The 13,629-nt window shown below is 54.8% G+C and overlaps 4 protein-coding genes across 4 annotated transcripts in view; all 4 read left to right on the top strand.

Moving 5' to 3' along the window:
- The window catches only part of PTSG_12672 (uncharacterized protein), a 2,602-nt gene extending 1,399 nt beyond the window's left edge, over positions 1-1,203 (top strand). Inside the window, exons 4-5 of the mRNA XM_004990988.1 lie at positions 158-277; positions 499-1,203. Of these exons, the coding sequence (XP_004991045.1) occupies positions 158-277; positions 499-735 (357 nt within the window). The 3' untranslated portion in view covers positions 736-1,203. The remainder of the gene's footprint in view (positions 1-157; positions 278-498) is intronic.
- Positions 1,137-6,576, top strand: PTSG_12673 (T-complex protein 1 subunit theta). The gene is made up of 11 exons (XM_004990989.1): positions 1,137-1,322; positions 1,547-1,717; positions 2,066-2,197; positions 2,467-2,577; positions 2,797-2,877; positions 3,058-3,273; positions 3,545-3,844; positions 4,051-4,132; positions 4,833-4,982; positions 5,675-5,949; positions 6,108-6,576. The coding sequence occupies exons 1-11, from the start codon at positions 1,266-1,268 to the stop codon at positions 6,174-6,176; spliced, it is 1,644 nt and encodes a 547-aa protein (XP_004991046.1). The 5' UTR covers positions 1,137-1,265; the 3' UTR covers positions 6,177-6,576.
- Positions 6,577-6,699: 123 nt separating this feature from the next.
- Positions 6,700-11,682, top strand: PTSG_08025 (uncharacterized protein). The gene is made up of 11 exons (XM_004990990.1): positions 6,700-6,739; positions 6,934-7,127; positions 7,297-7,372; positions 7,536-7,602; positions 8,789-8,836; positions 9,077-9,147; positions 9,291-9,354; positions 9,588-9,796; positions 9,999-10,779; positions 10,961-11,319; positions 11,444-11,682. The coding sequence occupies exons 1-11, from the start codon at positions 6,726-6,728 to the stop codon at positions 11,448-11,450; spliced, it is 1,890 nt and encodes a 629-aa protein (XP_004991047.1). The 5' UTR covers positions 6,700-6,725; the 3' UTR covers positions 11,451-11,682.
- Positions 11,683-11,917: 235 nt separating this feature from the next.
- Positions 11,918-13,629, top strand: part of PTSG_08026 (uncharacterized protein) — a gene marked incomplete at its 3' end in the record, with an annotated part of 4,478 nt that continues 2,766 nt past the window's right edge. The window contains exons 1-4 of the mRNA XM_004990991.1: positions 11,918-12,157; positions 12,512-12,735; positions 13,000-13,132; positions 13,425-13,489. Of these exons, the coding sequence (XP_004991048.1) occupies positions 11,969-12,157; positions 12,512-12,735; positions 13,000-13,132; positions 13,425-13,489 (611 nt within the window). The 5' untranslated portion in view covers positions 11,918-11,968. The remainder of the gene's footprint in view (positions 12,158-12,511; positions 12,736-12,999; positions 13,133-13,424; positions 13,490-13,629) is intronic.

A 13,629-nucleotide genomic window follows, 5' to 3' on the forward strand; every position in this document is an offset into this window, starting at 1 on the left:
TGCATGCAAAGCGTGCGTACGTGCTCTCGTCCTGGCTTGGTCTCCCAACCGCCCCCACACACACCCTACACTCCACACTGCACACTGCACACCCGTGCCCTTGTTCACGCATTCGCGACGTTTGTCCATCCACACACCACCATTCACTGGCCATCAGGGATTGGGTGGACCTTTTGGCTCTGGACAGCAGCTCTTCCCCTGGTGTCATATCCAGGACGTGGTCAACATGTACATTCACGCCATGGAGACAGAATCCCTGCAAGGGCCCGTCAACCTGGTGTGTGTGTGTGTGTGTGTGTGTGTGTGTGTGTGTGTGTGTGTGTAACTGTTTGCATGTGTGTATGTGTGTCTCCTGAATCGCTACAGTCGCTGTGGCTTGTGCATCTGCCCTTCCTTCTCGACTCTTCCATTACGCCCCCACACCTTCTCCAACTCACTCTCTTCTCCCCCCTCCACTCATTTCCTCCTCCCTCCCTTCCTCAACTCGACCCGCGGCAGGTTGCGCCAACCGTGGCGACCAATGCAGAGTACACGCAAGCCTTTGCAAAGGCCGTGCACCGGTTTGCAATTGTGCCCATGCCCGCGTTTGTGATCAGGGCGCTCTTTGGGCCAGACCTGGCCACCATGCTGCTGTGCGGCCAACGCGTCGTGCCTCGCAAGGCCCTTGATTCCGGGTTCACCTTTTCCTTCCCCACCATCGACAAAGCCATGCACGACGTCGTCGTCAACGCATAGAAAGCACCCTGAACACCACCTTGCCTTCCTGTGCTCGCCTGCTTTGCTTGTCTGTTCGGTCATTTGTGTTTGCTCGTTTGTCTTGTTTGTGACGTTGTGCGTCTCTTTGTCTCTATCTCTGTCGTCGCTGCGGCCCAGCCTCTTCAGCACACACACACACACACACACACACACACACACACACACACACACACACACACACACACACACAACACACACACACACGCGCGCACACACACACACATAACTGTCAACCTATTTCTAGCCCATCGGTTGTCCTGTTTATATGCCGTTGCCGTTGTCGATTTGTGATGAAAGATATGGCATGTACACCTGGCGATGGATTTTTCACGAGAGATATTTTTGGATTTTCCTTTCACGTGGATATTCTTGTGGCAACAGCGAAACAACCCACCAAACAACAACAACTTGGCAAACAACCTACCACACACACCTTGCCACCCACTCCACCTCAACCAACAACCCCCTCCCTCCCCACCACACCACCACCGCTTCTGATCAAACCAGTCATGGCGCTGCACGTCCCCAAAGTTGGTCTCCAGACCATGATGAAGTCTGGTGCCAAGGTACGTACGCGCCACATCACCCTCATGTTTCGTTGTTTGATGCTTCATGCTCTTTCGTTGTGCTGCGATTACGTGTTCGTTCGCGATGGCTGTGCGTTTGGAGATATGGCAGATGTGTTACCTGTGCGGTCGCTGACGCGGTGTCCACCGTTGTCACTTGCTCACTCCGCTGTGTCTGCCCGTTATCCTACCCTCATTTCCAATTCGCACATCAATGATGACAGCACTACTCCGGTATGGAGGAGGCCGTGTACCGCAACATCGGTGCCTGCAAGGAGATTGCTCAGATTGTGCGCACGTCCTTTGGCCCCAACGGCATGAACAAGATGATCCTCAACCATCTTGACAAGCTCTTTGTCACAAACGACGCAGCGACCATCATCAAGGAGCTCGAGGTCCGCAAACGGCTCGCCTGCATGTGTGCCTGTCTCTATGCGCATATCTTTGATGACGTGGTCGTGATTTCTGATAGTCGGTGCGTGTGGTTGTTGTGGTTGTTGTTGATGATGATGATGAAGATATGTGTTTGTTGTGATGCTGTCCTCTTGGTGTGGCCGGTGCCTCTTTATTGTCGTTGCGTGCGTTTGCGTTGTGTGTGTGTGTGTCTACGTTGCTTGATTGCTCGAGAGGTGTTTTTCTGTATTCACGATCGCATGTCACTGTTCATCTCATTCCTTCCCTTCCCTTCACGCCACTCTCACCCTCAACCCTCTCCGCCCCTGCTTCCTCACCCCCCCCCCCAGGTTGAACACCCAGCTGCCAGGCTTGTTGTGCTCGCGTCGCAGCAGCAGGAGCACGAGGCCGGTGATGCCACCAACCTGGTCATCATCCTCGCCGGCAAAATGCTCGAGAAGGCCGAGACGCTTCTCCGCATGGTGCGCTTCGCGTGTGTACGTGCTTGCGTTTGTGTGTGTGTGTGTGGGTGTGCGTTTGTGGGTGTGCGTGCTGACAGGATTACATGCTGTGTTACGTGGTAAAGTTGACTGCTTCTGTCGTTGCCTACGATCCCGTCACCCGCAGTCACTGGTTACGGTGCTTCGTCACTCGCGGTTCCCATGAGATAGATGCCCACTTTGTCCTATCATGGCCTTTTCACAGCCCTCACATGCCGCCACCTCCACTACTCAACTGCCTTGTCATTCAGGGTCTCTCGCCTCCTGAGGTCATTGAGGGTTACGAGATGGCTCTTGAGAAGGCGCTTGAGGTGCTGCCAGAGCTTGCATGCCACACAGTCGAGGACTTCCGCGACAAGGCGGTGCGTTTTCCACTCGACATGTCTTTGCGATCGCTCTTGCTGTATGTGTTTGTGCATGTGTTTGTGTTTGTGCATGTGTGCGTTGATTGTGTTGGTGGTTGGTGGTTGTTTCCACCGCCTCACCCTGCCGACCTTTGCCAGCTCCATCCGTACTTACACACACACACACACACACACACGCACGCACCCTGCTTGCCTCGTGCCTTCCCCGATCTACAGCAAGTGAAGCGGGCGATCAAGACTGTCATCATGAGCAAACAGAACGGTCTCGAGGACTTCCTGTCAGAGCTCGTCACCGACGTACGTGTTCATGTGATCCTTGCGGCGCGTGAAGTAGGGGTGTGAAGGTGGTGGAGGCAGACAAGAGGCGCGCGAACACACATACACACGCACGCATGCACGCAAGAACACGACACCGTGCCCCTTTCCCCCTTTCCCCTTCCACTCATTCCCCTCATTCCATTGTGTTGGTAACTACAGGCGTGCGTGGACATCATGCCCAAGGAGGAGTCGAGGAAACCCTTCAACGTGGACAACGTGCGCATTGTCAAGATCCCCGGCAGCGGCGTTTTCTCCAGCTCCGTGGTTCGCGGCATGGTGTTCACCCGCAACATCCACAGCTCCATCACATCTGCACAGGACGCACGCATCGCCGCGTTCACGGCCGATCTCGACCACGCTTACACCGAGACAAAGGTGCGCCATGCTCCTTTCCCAGTGCCCTGACAGCAACGCAGAGCAACAGCAACAGCCCCTAGCTCGGGTGCTTATGTGCGGCACGACGTGTTCCTCGACGCTATTTGTTTTTTGTTTGTTTGATCGTTTGTTTACCTTGCTGTTGTTGAGCTACTGCGTGCTCCCTTCTCAAGCACGGGCATCTGCGTTGCTACTGCCCCAACACCTCCTCGCCCAACTCAACCCCAACTCAACCATGCTACCTTTCGCACCCTCGCATACCGTTTCGCAGGGCACTGTGCTTCTCAACACTGCCGAGGAGCTCAAGTCGTACAGCAAGGACGAGGAGTCTGTGCTCGAGAAGAAGATCAAGGCCATCAAGGACAGCGGTGCGTCTGTGATTGTGACCACGGGCAAGGTTGGCGACCTCGGCATGCACTTCTGCAACCGGTTTGAGCTGCTCGTTGTCAAGCTCAACTCCAAGTTTGACCTCAAGCGGCTGTGCCGGGCAACCGGTGCCACCGCGCTTCCCGTCCTCACCGGCCCCAGCTCGCAGGAGCTCGGCCACTGCCACTCCGTCTCCGTGCAGGAGGTGCGTGCTTCCTGCGGTGCTTGGTGGGAATAAGAACCTGTGTGCTTCTTTGAACTGAACGTGGCTTTCTCTCGACGTTGTAACCCCCGCTACCACTCTTCCTCGATACACCGTTCCCGACCATACTTCGTGCACCACAATCTCTCCCTCCCCCTCTTCCTCACTCACCACGCCACATGTCGCCCATGTGTACCTTTCTGTTACAGATTGGCGACACAACTGTGACCGTGTTCAGGCAAGCCGATATCAACAGCGCTGTTTCCACCATCATCGTGCGTGGCGCAACAAGTAAGACTTCAACCCTAACAAATGTGCGACCAAGCGGTCAAACGTGTGACCAACGGTCTTTGATCGATCCCCTCGTTTGTTGATTCTATGTTCGTGTTTTCTTCGTGAGACACTTCTGTTTCACTTTCCACGCTTCTTCCTCCTTGCCTCGCTCCCCTCTCGTTTGATAGCCCGTCTGTCTGTTTGTTGATACACCTGCTCTGTGCTGCTCACCCGTCATGGCTGTACACTGTGTGATTCTTGGGTTCTTGCGTGCGTGCCCTGTCCCGCTCCCCTGCGTTCCCGTTACGTGCCTGCTGCTGTCCACCTTGCCGCGAACAACCCTTCATTTTCCCGTTGATGTGGTTGTTCGTTGTGATGGTTGTGGTTGTGGGATCAAGTTTCGAGCGGTTCGTGGTTGCGTCACTCGCCTGTCCGTTTGTTTGTTTGTTTGTTTGTTTGTTTTTGGACTCTCCGTTTCCAGCTCCCTCGCTTGCTTCAGTCCTACAGTCCATATCACCCTTTCTTCTTCTCCTTCCTTGGCTTGTCCTTGTGTCTGGTTGCTGTTCCCCTCCACCAACACGTCCCGGCTGACTCTCGAATACCTTGCCTTGTGTGTGCGTTCTTGTGTTGTGCTCACACTTGGTGCTACTGCTGCTACGGCTGCTTATTCGTGTGTGTGTGTGCGTGTGAATGTGAATGTGCTTGTCCACCTCTTCAGGCAACGTGATGGATGATGTTGAGCGTGCGTTGGACGACGGTATCAACGCCTACAAGTCGCTGACCAAGGAGCAGCGCTTCCTCCCCGGTGGCGGTGCCACCGAGATTGAGCTCGCTCGTCTCATCACCAAGTTTGGCGACACATGCTCTGGTCAGTGTGTAGCGTGCGTTTGCCTGTATGTGTCTATGATGTTGTGTGTTTGGCGAGTGTCTTTTTCGCTTTTGTTCCTTCGTGCTTTGCCCATATGGTCTCCTTCCACCGATTCCGATTCCTTGTCTTGTTCTCCTCTCCTTTCGCACTACTTTCGCTCGACTTGCCACCACTTCCTCCTCCTTTTTCGCACTACTTTCGCTCGACTTGCCACAACTTCCTCCTCTCCTCCTCCTCCGCCTCCTGTTCGTCGTCCTCCTCCTTCACCCTTCTCGTTCTTGAAACTGTCAAAGGGAACGGGCAGCAGGGCTTTTGGTACCCCACCCTGTTGCTCGTTTTATGTACATCATTGACAGTGATATCAACCATTTGGTTGGGTCTGCCTTTTAATCGGACATGGTCGCCTTGCTTCTGTGCGCTCCCATGTGTAAGCCGGCAGTTACACTCAACCCTTTTCTCTCACTCACACACACACACACACTCTCTCTCTCTCTCTCTTCTCTCTCTCTCTCTCTCTCTCTCTCTCTCTCTCTCTCTCTCTCTCTCTCTCTCTCTCTCTCTCTCTTGCCCTCGGCGGTCTTTCAACCCGCATTCCATCCTCTCTTTTCCCCTGCATACACACACACACACTGTCGGTCTGCTTTGCGCTCACTGTTCCACTCCACGTTATGCTGTTGCACGTCCTTGTACAGGCCTGGAGCAGTATGCCATCAAGTCGTATGCAGAGGCGCTGGAGGTTGTTCCGGCGACGCTTGCTGAGAACTGCGGTGTCAAGTCGCGGGAGGTTGTGTCCAACCTGTATGCAGCGCACGAGAACGGCGAGAAGAACGCCGGTTACGACATCCTGTCCGAGGACGTGGCCGTCGCAGACATGAATGAGGCCGGTGTGTATGACAGCTTCCATGCCAAGGTCTGGGCTCTCAAGTACGCCACTCGCGCCGCCAAGACCATCCTCCGCGTGGACCAGGTGTGTGTGTGTTTGTGTGTTTGTGTCGGTTTGTGCTTGCTTTACCTGTCCCTGTCTCAATTGGTGCTGTGTCGTGTCGTACTCCTTCGTTTCGTTGACACTAAACCCACTCCCTCCCCCCCCCCCCCTCTCTCTCTCTCTCTTTCCTTGAAACACAGATTATTATGGCGAAGAAGGCAGGTGGCCCCAAGCCCCCCAAGCAGAACCCCAACTGGGACGAGGACTAATTGCAGGCGATCCATGAACATGCTGACACGCACATGCACATACATAGTTAATTCCGTCGTTTGTGGTTGTGGTGTTTCCGCCACTGTTGTGGTTGACTTTCCCTCCGTGGTTTTCGCCTCTTCTTCTTTGTGTTCCGTTTGTGCCCAATACCTACCTACCCACAGCAGTGACCTTGCCCTTGTCAAAGGCAAACTCGACTTAGCCGTGTCTGTGTCAGTCTTGTCTGTGTGTTGTTTGCGTGAAACTTGGAGGCGAGCGGATGCAATGTCGTCTGCTATTCCCTCCTTCCTCTGGTGTTGGTTGTGTGTATTGATTGGTGGACTCGTGCAACACGCTCATAAGACAGGTTGACATAGACACACTGAGACTTTGAGAAGCAATGAATGAATGAGAACGAACGATAACCTGGGGAGAGAGAGGCGTGTGATGTGAGCCGCACACGCAGTCGTGCTTGCCTGCCTTGATCGTTTGCTGGTCCATTCGTCCTGTGGACGATTGTTGAAAGATTGTCGCTAATTTTCTTCTTGACCAACACACGCACGCACACGATGGCAGACGACTGGTGGGTGGTGGTGTTGTGGTGTGTCGGCTGTGGGTGGGTGCTGGACCCCACACCTCCATGCCTGCTTGCTTCCTTGTTTTGCTGCACTCGGCTCACTTGGCTGTTGTGTGGCTGTTGCTGCGCCTCACCTGTCCGCTGTCGCGTGCATGTTGTTTGATAACGCGGGTTCCCCTTTGCTATGCGTGCACGTGCAGTTCGCCAAAGCTGCTGAAACCCTTGCAGCGCATGACACTCACTGACAAGGACGAGCAGCAGCAACTACAACAGCAACAACCACAACAACAACAACCACAACAACCACAACAACCACAGCAGCAGCAACATCAACAAGAGGAGCAGCTCGCGCCAAAGGCACCCTTGCTTCCCAACCCAGACCCTCAACCAACACGTATGTCCACATACATGTGTGCATGCGCGTGCGTGCGTAAACAGTGGTCCAATTGTTGCTGCCTTGTGGTGCGGGTCGTTATTGTCGTCGTCGTGCTCGCCATCGTCCTCACCATCCGTTGTTACCTGTCGCATGCACGCATGGCCGAATGCACATGCCACGTGTACAGTCAGCGCCGAGGACCGGGCGGCAGCCGTTCGTGATGCAGAGGAGGCAGTGAGAACCGCGCTCAACAAGCGCGTTCAGTAAGTATCTTGTGCATGCTCGCATGTACGCGATGCATGTGTGCATACACACACACACATGTGAAGCACCTTCCCTTGCTCCATTCTCATAGTACTACTGCCCTCACCAACTTGCTACACCTTGGTCCCACTTGCATCTTGCAACGCCACACACCATGCGCAGGGATCGCCAAATGATTATGGATGTGCGCGACAAGCTTCACAAGTTCATCCACGCCCCCGTCAGACAGGTATACGTTGTCGCTGGTTGTCCTGTTTTGCCACGTTTCAAGTATCGCGCACACACTCAAGCAACACCGGCGCTTTGCTCTTCCCTTCCCAAGTCCTGCCTGCCTTAGAGCAATGCGTTTGCTGAGGATGTGATGAGAGTTACATATTACCACGTTTATCGTGATGCGGCACACTGTTGTTCGCTTCCGTGAGCGATCATTATTAGCTCTAACTGATCCTCCATAGCACAGCGCTTTTGCGCGCTGCTAGTATCGTTCGTTGATAGCGTTTCTTGCTCCCTTCTCTCTCTCTCTCTCTCTCGTTCGTCTCTTTTCATTGTCTTTGCCGAGGATGTGATGAGAGTTATACATTACCACGTTTATCGTGATGCGGCACAATGGTGTTCGCTTCCGTGAGCGATCATTATTAGCTCTAACTGATCCTCCATAGCACAGCGCTTTTGCGCGCTGCTAGTATCGTTCGTTGATAGCGTTTCTTGCTCCCTTCTCTCTCTCTCTCTCTCTCGTTCGTCTCTTTTCATTGTCTTTGCCGAGGATGTGATGAGAGTTATACATTACCACGTTTATCGTGATGCGGCACACTGTTGTTCGCTTCCGTGAGCGATCATTATTAGCTCTAACTGATCCTCCATAGCACAGCGCTTTGCGCATTGTCAGTGTTGTACGTTGATAGCGTTTCTTGCTCCCTTCTCTCTCTCTCTCTCGTTCGTCTCTTTTCATTGTCTTTGCCGAGGATGTGATGAGAGTTATATATTACCACGTTTATCGTGATGCGGCACACTGTTGTTCGCTTCCGTGAGCGATCATTATTAGCTCTAACTGATCCTCCATGTTCTTTCTTGCACAGTCGTTCTCTTCCTTTGCGCTTTTATTCGTTTTCCATGCTGTCCCATCTCTCTTTGCTGCCTTTGGCAATATTGTGGCTGGTGACGGAGATGTGATGAGAGTTATACATTACCACGTTTATCGTGATGCGGCACAATGGTGTTCGCTTCCGTGAGCGATTTCTATTAGCTCTAACTGATCTCCTCACAAGCAGCCATGCTCTTTCCTTGTTACACTGCCACACACGCAAATATGCAATCGCACACATGCACACATACATGCGTTTGCATACACAAACACACAACTCGCCACCCCAACGCATCGCTCACGTGCCCTTGCACGCCACCTTGACGGCGTACAGCTCGTGCTCGGAGAAATGTCGTCGTATCACCGCATGATTTGCCACAAGGTGGGCCGTGTTCATGTGCCTGTGTGTGTGTGTGTGCGCGCGCGCGCGTGTATGTGTGTGTGTCTGTGCGTGCGTGTGTGTGTGTGTCTGTGCGTGCGTGTGTGTGTGTCTGTGCGCGTGTGTGTGTGTCTGTCTGTATCTTTATGTGCATGTCCATGGTTGCTGCGCACGCTCTCGTGCCACAAGACAAACACTCCCTCTGACACCGCCCCCCCCCCCTTGATGCTCCATGTGGTGCAGATGGCGGATCTGTTTGGCCTCGACCACTCGGTGGATATGGGCGGCCAACGCGTGGTCTACACAAAAGTCGCGTAAGCACGTTCACCGCACATACTCGACTCTCCACTGCTGTTTGTTATTCTTGTTATCCTTGTCCTCGTTGTTGTCAAGCACTGCCGCCTTTCACACGCCCCGCCACCACGAACGCCTTCTCGCGCGCTTGTCTTGGCCTCAGTGGCGTGTCTGTCTGGTCGCCCCGAATCGACGAGCTGCTGGCCGAACAAGACGAAACAAACGAGGTCAGCACATGTCCTCCTGCTGGTCTGCATGTCCCATTGTGATCCAAGCGTTGAATTGAATCGTCCTGAACTTCACGCACACACGCACACACTCACTCACTCACAGACACACACACACACACACACACTCACTCTCACTCTCACTCTCACTCTCACTCTCACTCTCACTCTCACTCTCACTCTCTTACTTCCCCGCTCTGTCTCATGCCATCGCACACACCCCTCCCTTGCAGGCTGCGGAGGGATCGTTTGTGCTGATGAAGCGGCCGGCAAACGCAAAGGGCCGCAAACACACGCGCGCGGCACGGGCGCAGCGGGCAGCCGGCAACGGGGACGCAAAGGACGGAGCCAAGGTGGCGGGAGATGGACCGAATGGCGCTGGTGAGAAGGAGGATGACGCGGCAGCGGAAGGGAGCGATGATGGCGCAACAGGACGCCAACGGTAGGCACCACACGCTCTTTTATGGTTTGCCGCCGTATTGCACACACGCGCATACACACACACGCGCACACATACACACATACACACATACACACATGCACACATGCACACATACACACATGTGCTAACCCACCAAGACGGCGCTCACATGACTCCAACCTGCACTGCCTGCCTCTGTGCTGTGTCTGTGCATGGCTGCCAGGACGCTGAGCGAGAAGGAGGACGAGTACCAGCGTGCACGTGCGCGCATCTTCCGCGACGGCGATGATGACGACGAGAATGACGACATCATCGACGCCCCTGCACCAGCACCAAATGCCGCACCCACTACCCACCACCAACACCATCAACAGCAACACCAACAGCAGTTGGAGGTGGGGAGCGCGCCTGCACCTGTGCCACCGTCGCTGTCAGCATCTTCGTCGGGGGGCGGAGACGGCAGAGTGCGGCGAGGGCGACATCGACACCAGCCCGTCGGTGGCCGGCACCGCGGTGGCAGCAGCAGCAGTGGTGGTGGCGGTATGGATGATCGGGACCTCACACCCCAGCAGCGCATGGCGCAGCAGCAGATGTACGCGGCGATGATGCAGACGCACATGACCGCCATGCACATGACCAGACTGCAACAGCACCAGCACCACCAGCCACACCACCAGCACCACCAACGGGGGCAGCAACGCTTCTATTCGCACCAGCACCAGCACCAGCAGCCAATGCCATACATGCCGCCGCAGCACCAGCAGCAACAGCAGCAGTCGCCACTGCCGCCACAACAGACGTATGCGTATGGTGGTGGTGGCGGTGGTGGTGGTAACATGTCCTCGCCCCAAGTGGCGCCGACCTATGGGGTGCATCAACCGCCACAGCAGTTCACCGCGCCCCAGCACCAACACCAACACCAACACCACCAGCCACAACATCAACAGCAACATCAGCCGCAGCAGCCGTGGATGATGGGCCAGCAGCCAATGCAGATGCCTCAGGTCGGTGGTGGTCGTCGTTTTTAATGGCGCTGATACAGATAGAGGGGAGGTTGAGTTGACACTGTTGGTTTGACACTGTTGTGCTGGCGGCTTTGCATCAGTTTACTTTGTGCCCATGTCCTAATCTTGTGTGCATGTGTGTGTGTGCATGTGTGTGGCTGCCTGCGCCTTGCATCACCAGGATGGGAACGGGGTGTGGTCGATGATGCAAGGTGTGCCGCCGCCGATGATGGGAGCCCCCGTGCCGTCCTCACCGCCCCAGCACCACTCGCCGCCACCGCACCCGATGCACGCCGGGTACCACCCGATGCAGCCCGCGTCGCCCATCCAGCAGCCGTCCAGCCCGCACGGCATGCACGTGGCACCGCCGATGATGGCGCCGGGCATGATGGGGTGGCCAATGCCTGCCCAGTACGCAATGCCGCCCTCGTCATCGCCAGCAGCATCGAAACCCCCGCTCATCCCAGGCCAGCCACCATACGCCCCACAGCAGCACCAGCAACAGCACTACCGCCAGCAAGATAGGAACCGCAGCCACAGGTCAGTGGTGTTTGCTCGCCTTTGCTCGCCTTTGCTCGCCTTTGCTTGTTTGGTCATCATCGTACTCGCATGCACATGTTTTCCAACTCAGACGTCTGTGCACCCACATCACACCACACCACAGGAAGTAAAAGTGTACAACTGTTCTCATCAAGGCGGCAGCTTGCCCGTTTTAATCAACGCCAGCCAGCAACACCAGCAAATGGACGCTGTGACTTGATTCTCAACCGTTCTGTGCGCCTTCCTTAATTGTCTTGCCTGTTCTCCTGCAGTTAGCCATCCAGCTCTCTTCCTCTCTTCTCAAAAGCGGGGAGGGGGTACACGTTACACTGTCGTGCTCACACGGTAAACCACCTCACCCCGTCTTTTGAACAAGCGCCATGTGTACGGGACGGGATGGGGGAGGGGATTCACCCACAAGCACACACACACACACACACACACACACACACACACACACACACACACACACACACACACACACACACACACACACACACACACACACACACACACACACACACACACACACACACACACACACACACACACACACACACACATGCAGTGTTGGAAAATTGAAGTATGATTTGGTGTAATTTTCCACAATCCCATCCAGGAGAACTGAACAGCAAGCAAGAAGCACACGATGATGTTGCTTGGCGGCGTGTTGAGGCGCAGCACTGCGCGATGCTGTGGAACGATGATGGCAGCACAGGGGCAGCAGAGTGTTCTTGCACTGGCTGCAAGGCGGACACCCATGCCCGTGCACGCCTGCATTGGCTCCTCTATGACCCGACACATGGCGACAGACACTGTCGATGAGGAAGAAAAGAAGGTGTGTGTATGTGTGCTTGCGTGTGGGTGTTTGTGGTGTGTATGTGTGTGTGTGTGTGTGTGCGTGCGTGCGTGTGTGCGTGTGTGTGTATGTGTTTGTGGTGTGTGTGTGTGTGTGTGTGTGTGTGGGTGGGTGGGTGGGTGTGAGTGGGTGGGTGTTTGTGGTGTGTGTATGTGGGTGTGTGTGTGTGTCTACGCTTGCTTCTGCTTGCATCGGAGTGCATTCATGTACGCATGTTTGCGTTAGGGTGTGTTAGTGCATGTACACGCACAGTTTGCGTGCAAGCTTGACGCTCACATCATCGCATTCGTTCACCTTAAACCTTATACGTGTGTGCGCTGATACGTCGTGTAGAGGCAACGGGAGATTGAGGCACTTCAGGCGCGCAACGTTGATCGCTCGCTGCTGCGTCAGCTGCCGTTCAACGACTATGTCAAACTCCGCCGCAAGCTCAGCATTCGCGGCTACCTCTTTGGCGTCCCTTGCTTCTTCACAGGCATCGTTGGCTCCGCCTACGTCTGCGCAACACAAATTCCCAACCTTATGCCAGAGACTGCAGAACAAGTCGAGCCCATCATGTCAGTTGGCAGGAAATGTGTGTGTGTGTGGGGGGGGGAACCACAATCTCAATGGTGCTTTGTTGCGCTTGCCTTTTCTTTTCATTCCGACCGCTTGCTGTTGTTGCACGTGGCGACTTTGGTGTCAACTCGCTGTTCGTCCATGTGTGTATGTGTGCATGTGTGTGTGTGTGTGTGTCGTGTGATCTGGGCTTAATTCTTTACTGCAGCCCACGAGCTCACCATCAGCGCATGTCCCGCTGTTGTATCTTTTTGTGGAGACAGGGGTTTGGACCCGATGCTGTTTGCGACGCTGACGACGACGCTGTCTGGGTTTGTGAGCTTCTTTGTTGGCACAGCGCTCTTCAAAGTGCTGTGGAGAACATTCTTCAGGCAGCACGCAGCCATGCTCGACGCGGTACGAGGAATACATGTGTGCGTCCGTGTCTGTGTGTGCCTGTGTATGTCTCTGTGTAGGTGTTTGTGTATGTAGGTGTATGTGCCGGTGTATTTGTGTGTGTGTGTGTGTGTGTGTGTGTGTGTGTGTGTGTGTGTGTGTGTGTGTGTGTGTGTGTGTGTGTGTGTGTGTGTGTGTGTGTGTGTGTGTGTGAAAATGTAAGAACGGATGGTCAAGGAAAGCGCTGTGCCAGCATCCATCTTCAACATCTTCACCACGGTTGTGAGCCGTACCTGACTTTGGGTTCTTGTAGAATGCTTCGGGCGACTTTGCCCAGCACACCTCTCCCGTCAGCATGTCGATCCAGAAGAACCGATGGTGCGTCGCTCCCTGCAGTGGTGACCATGTGTGTGTGTGTGTGTATGTGTGTGTGTGTGTGTGTGCGTGTGTGTGTGTGTGTGTGTGCGCGCGTGCGTGCGTGTGTGCGTGCGTGTGTGTGTGCGTGCGTGTGTGTGTGC

This window comes from Salpingoeca rosetta (genome assembly GCF_000188695.1).
Source record: "Salpingoeca rosetta unplaced genomic scaffold supercont1.21, whole genome shotgun sequence".
In the NCBI taxonomy this organism is placed as follows: domain Eukaryota; class Choanoflagellata; order Craspedida; family Salpingoecidae; genus Salpingoeca; species Salpingoeca rosetta.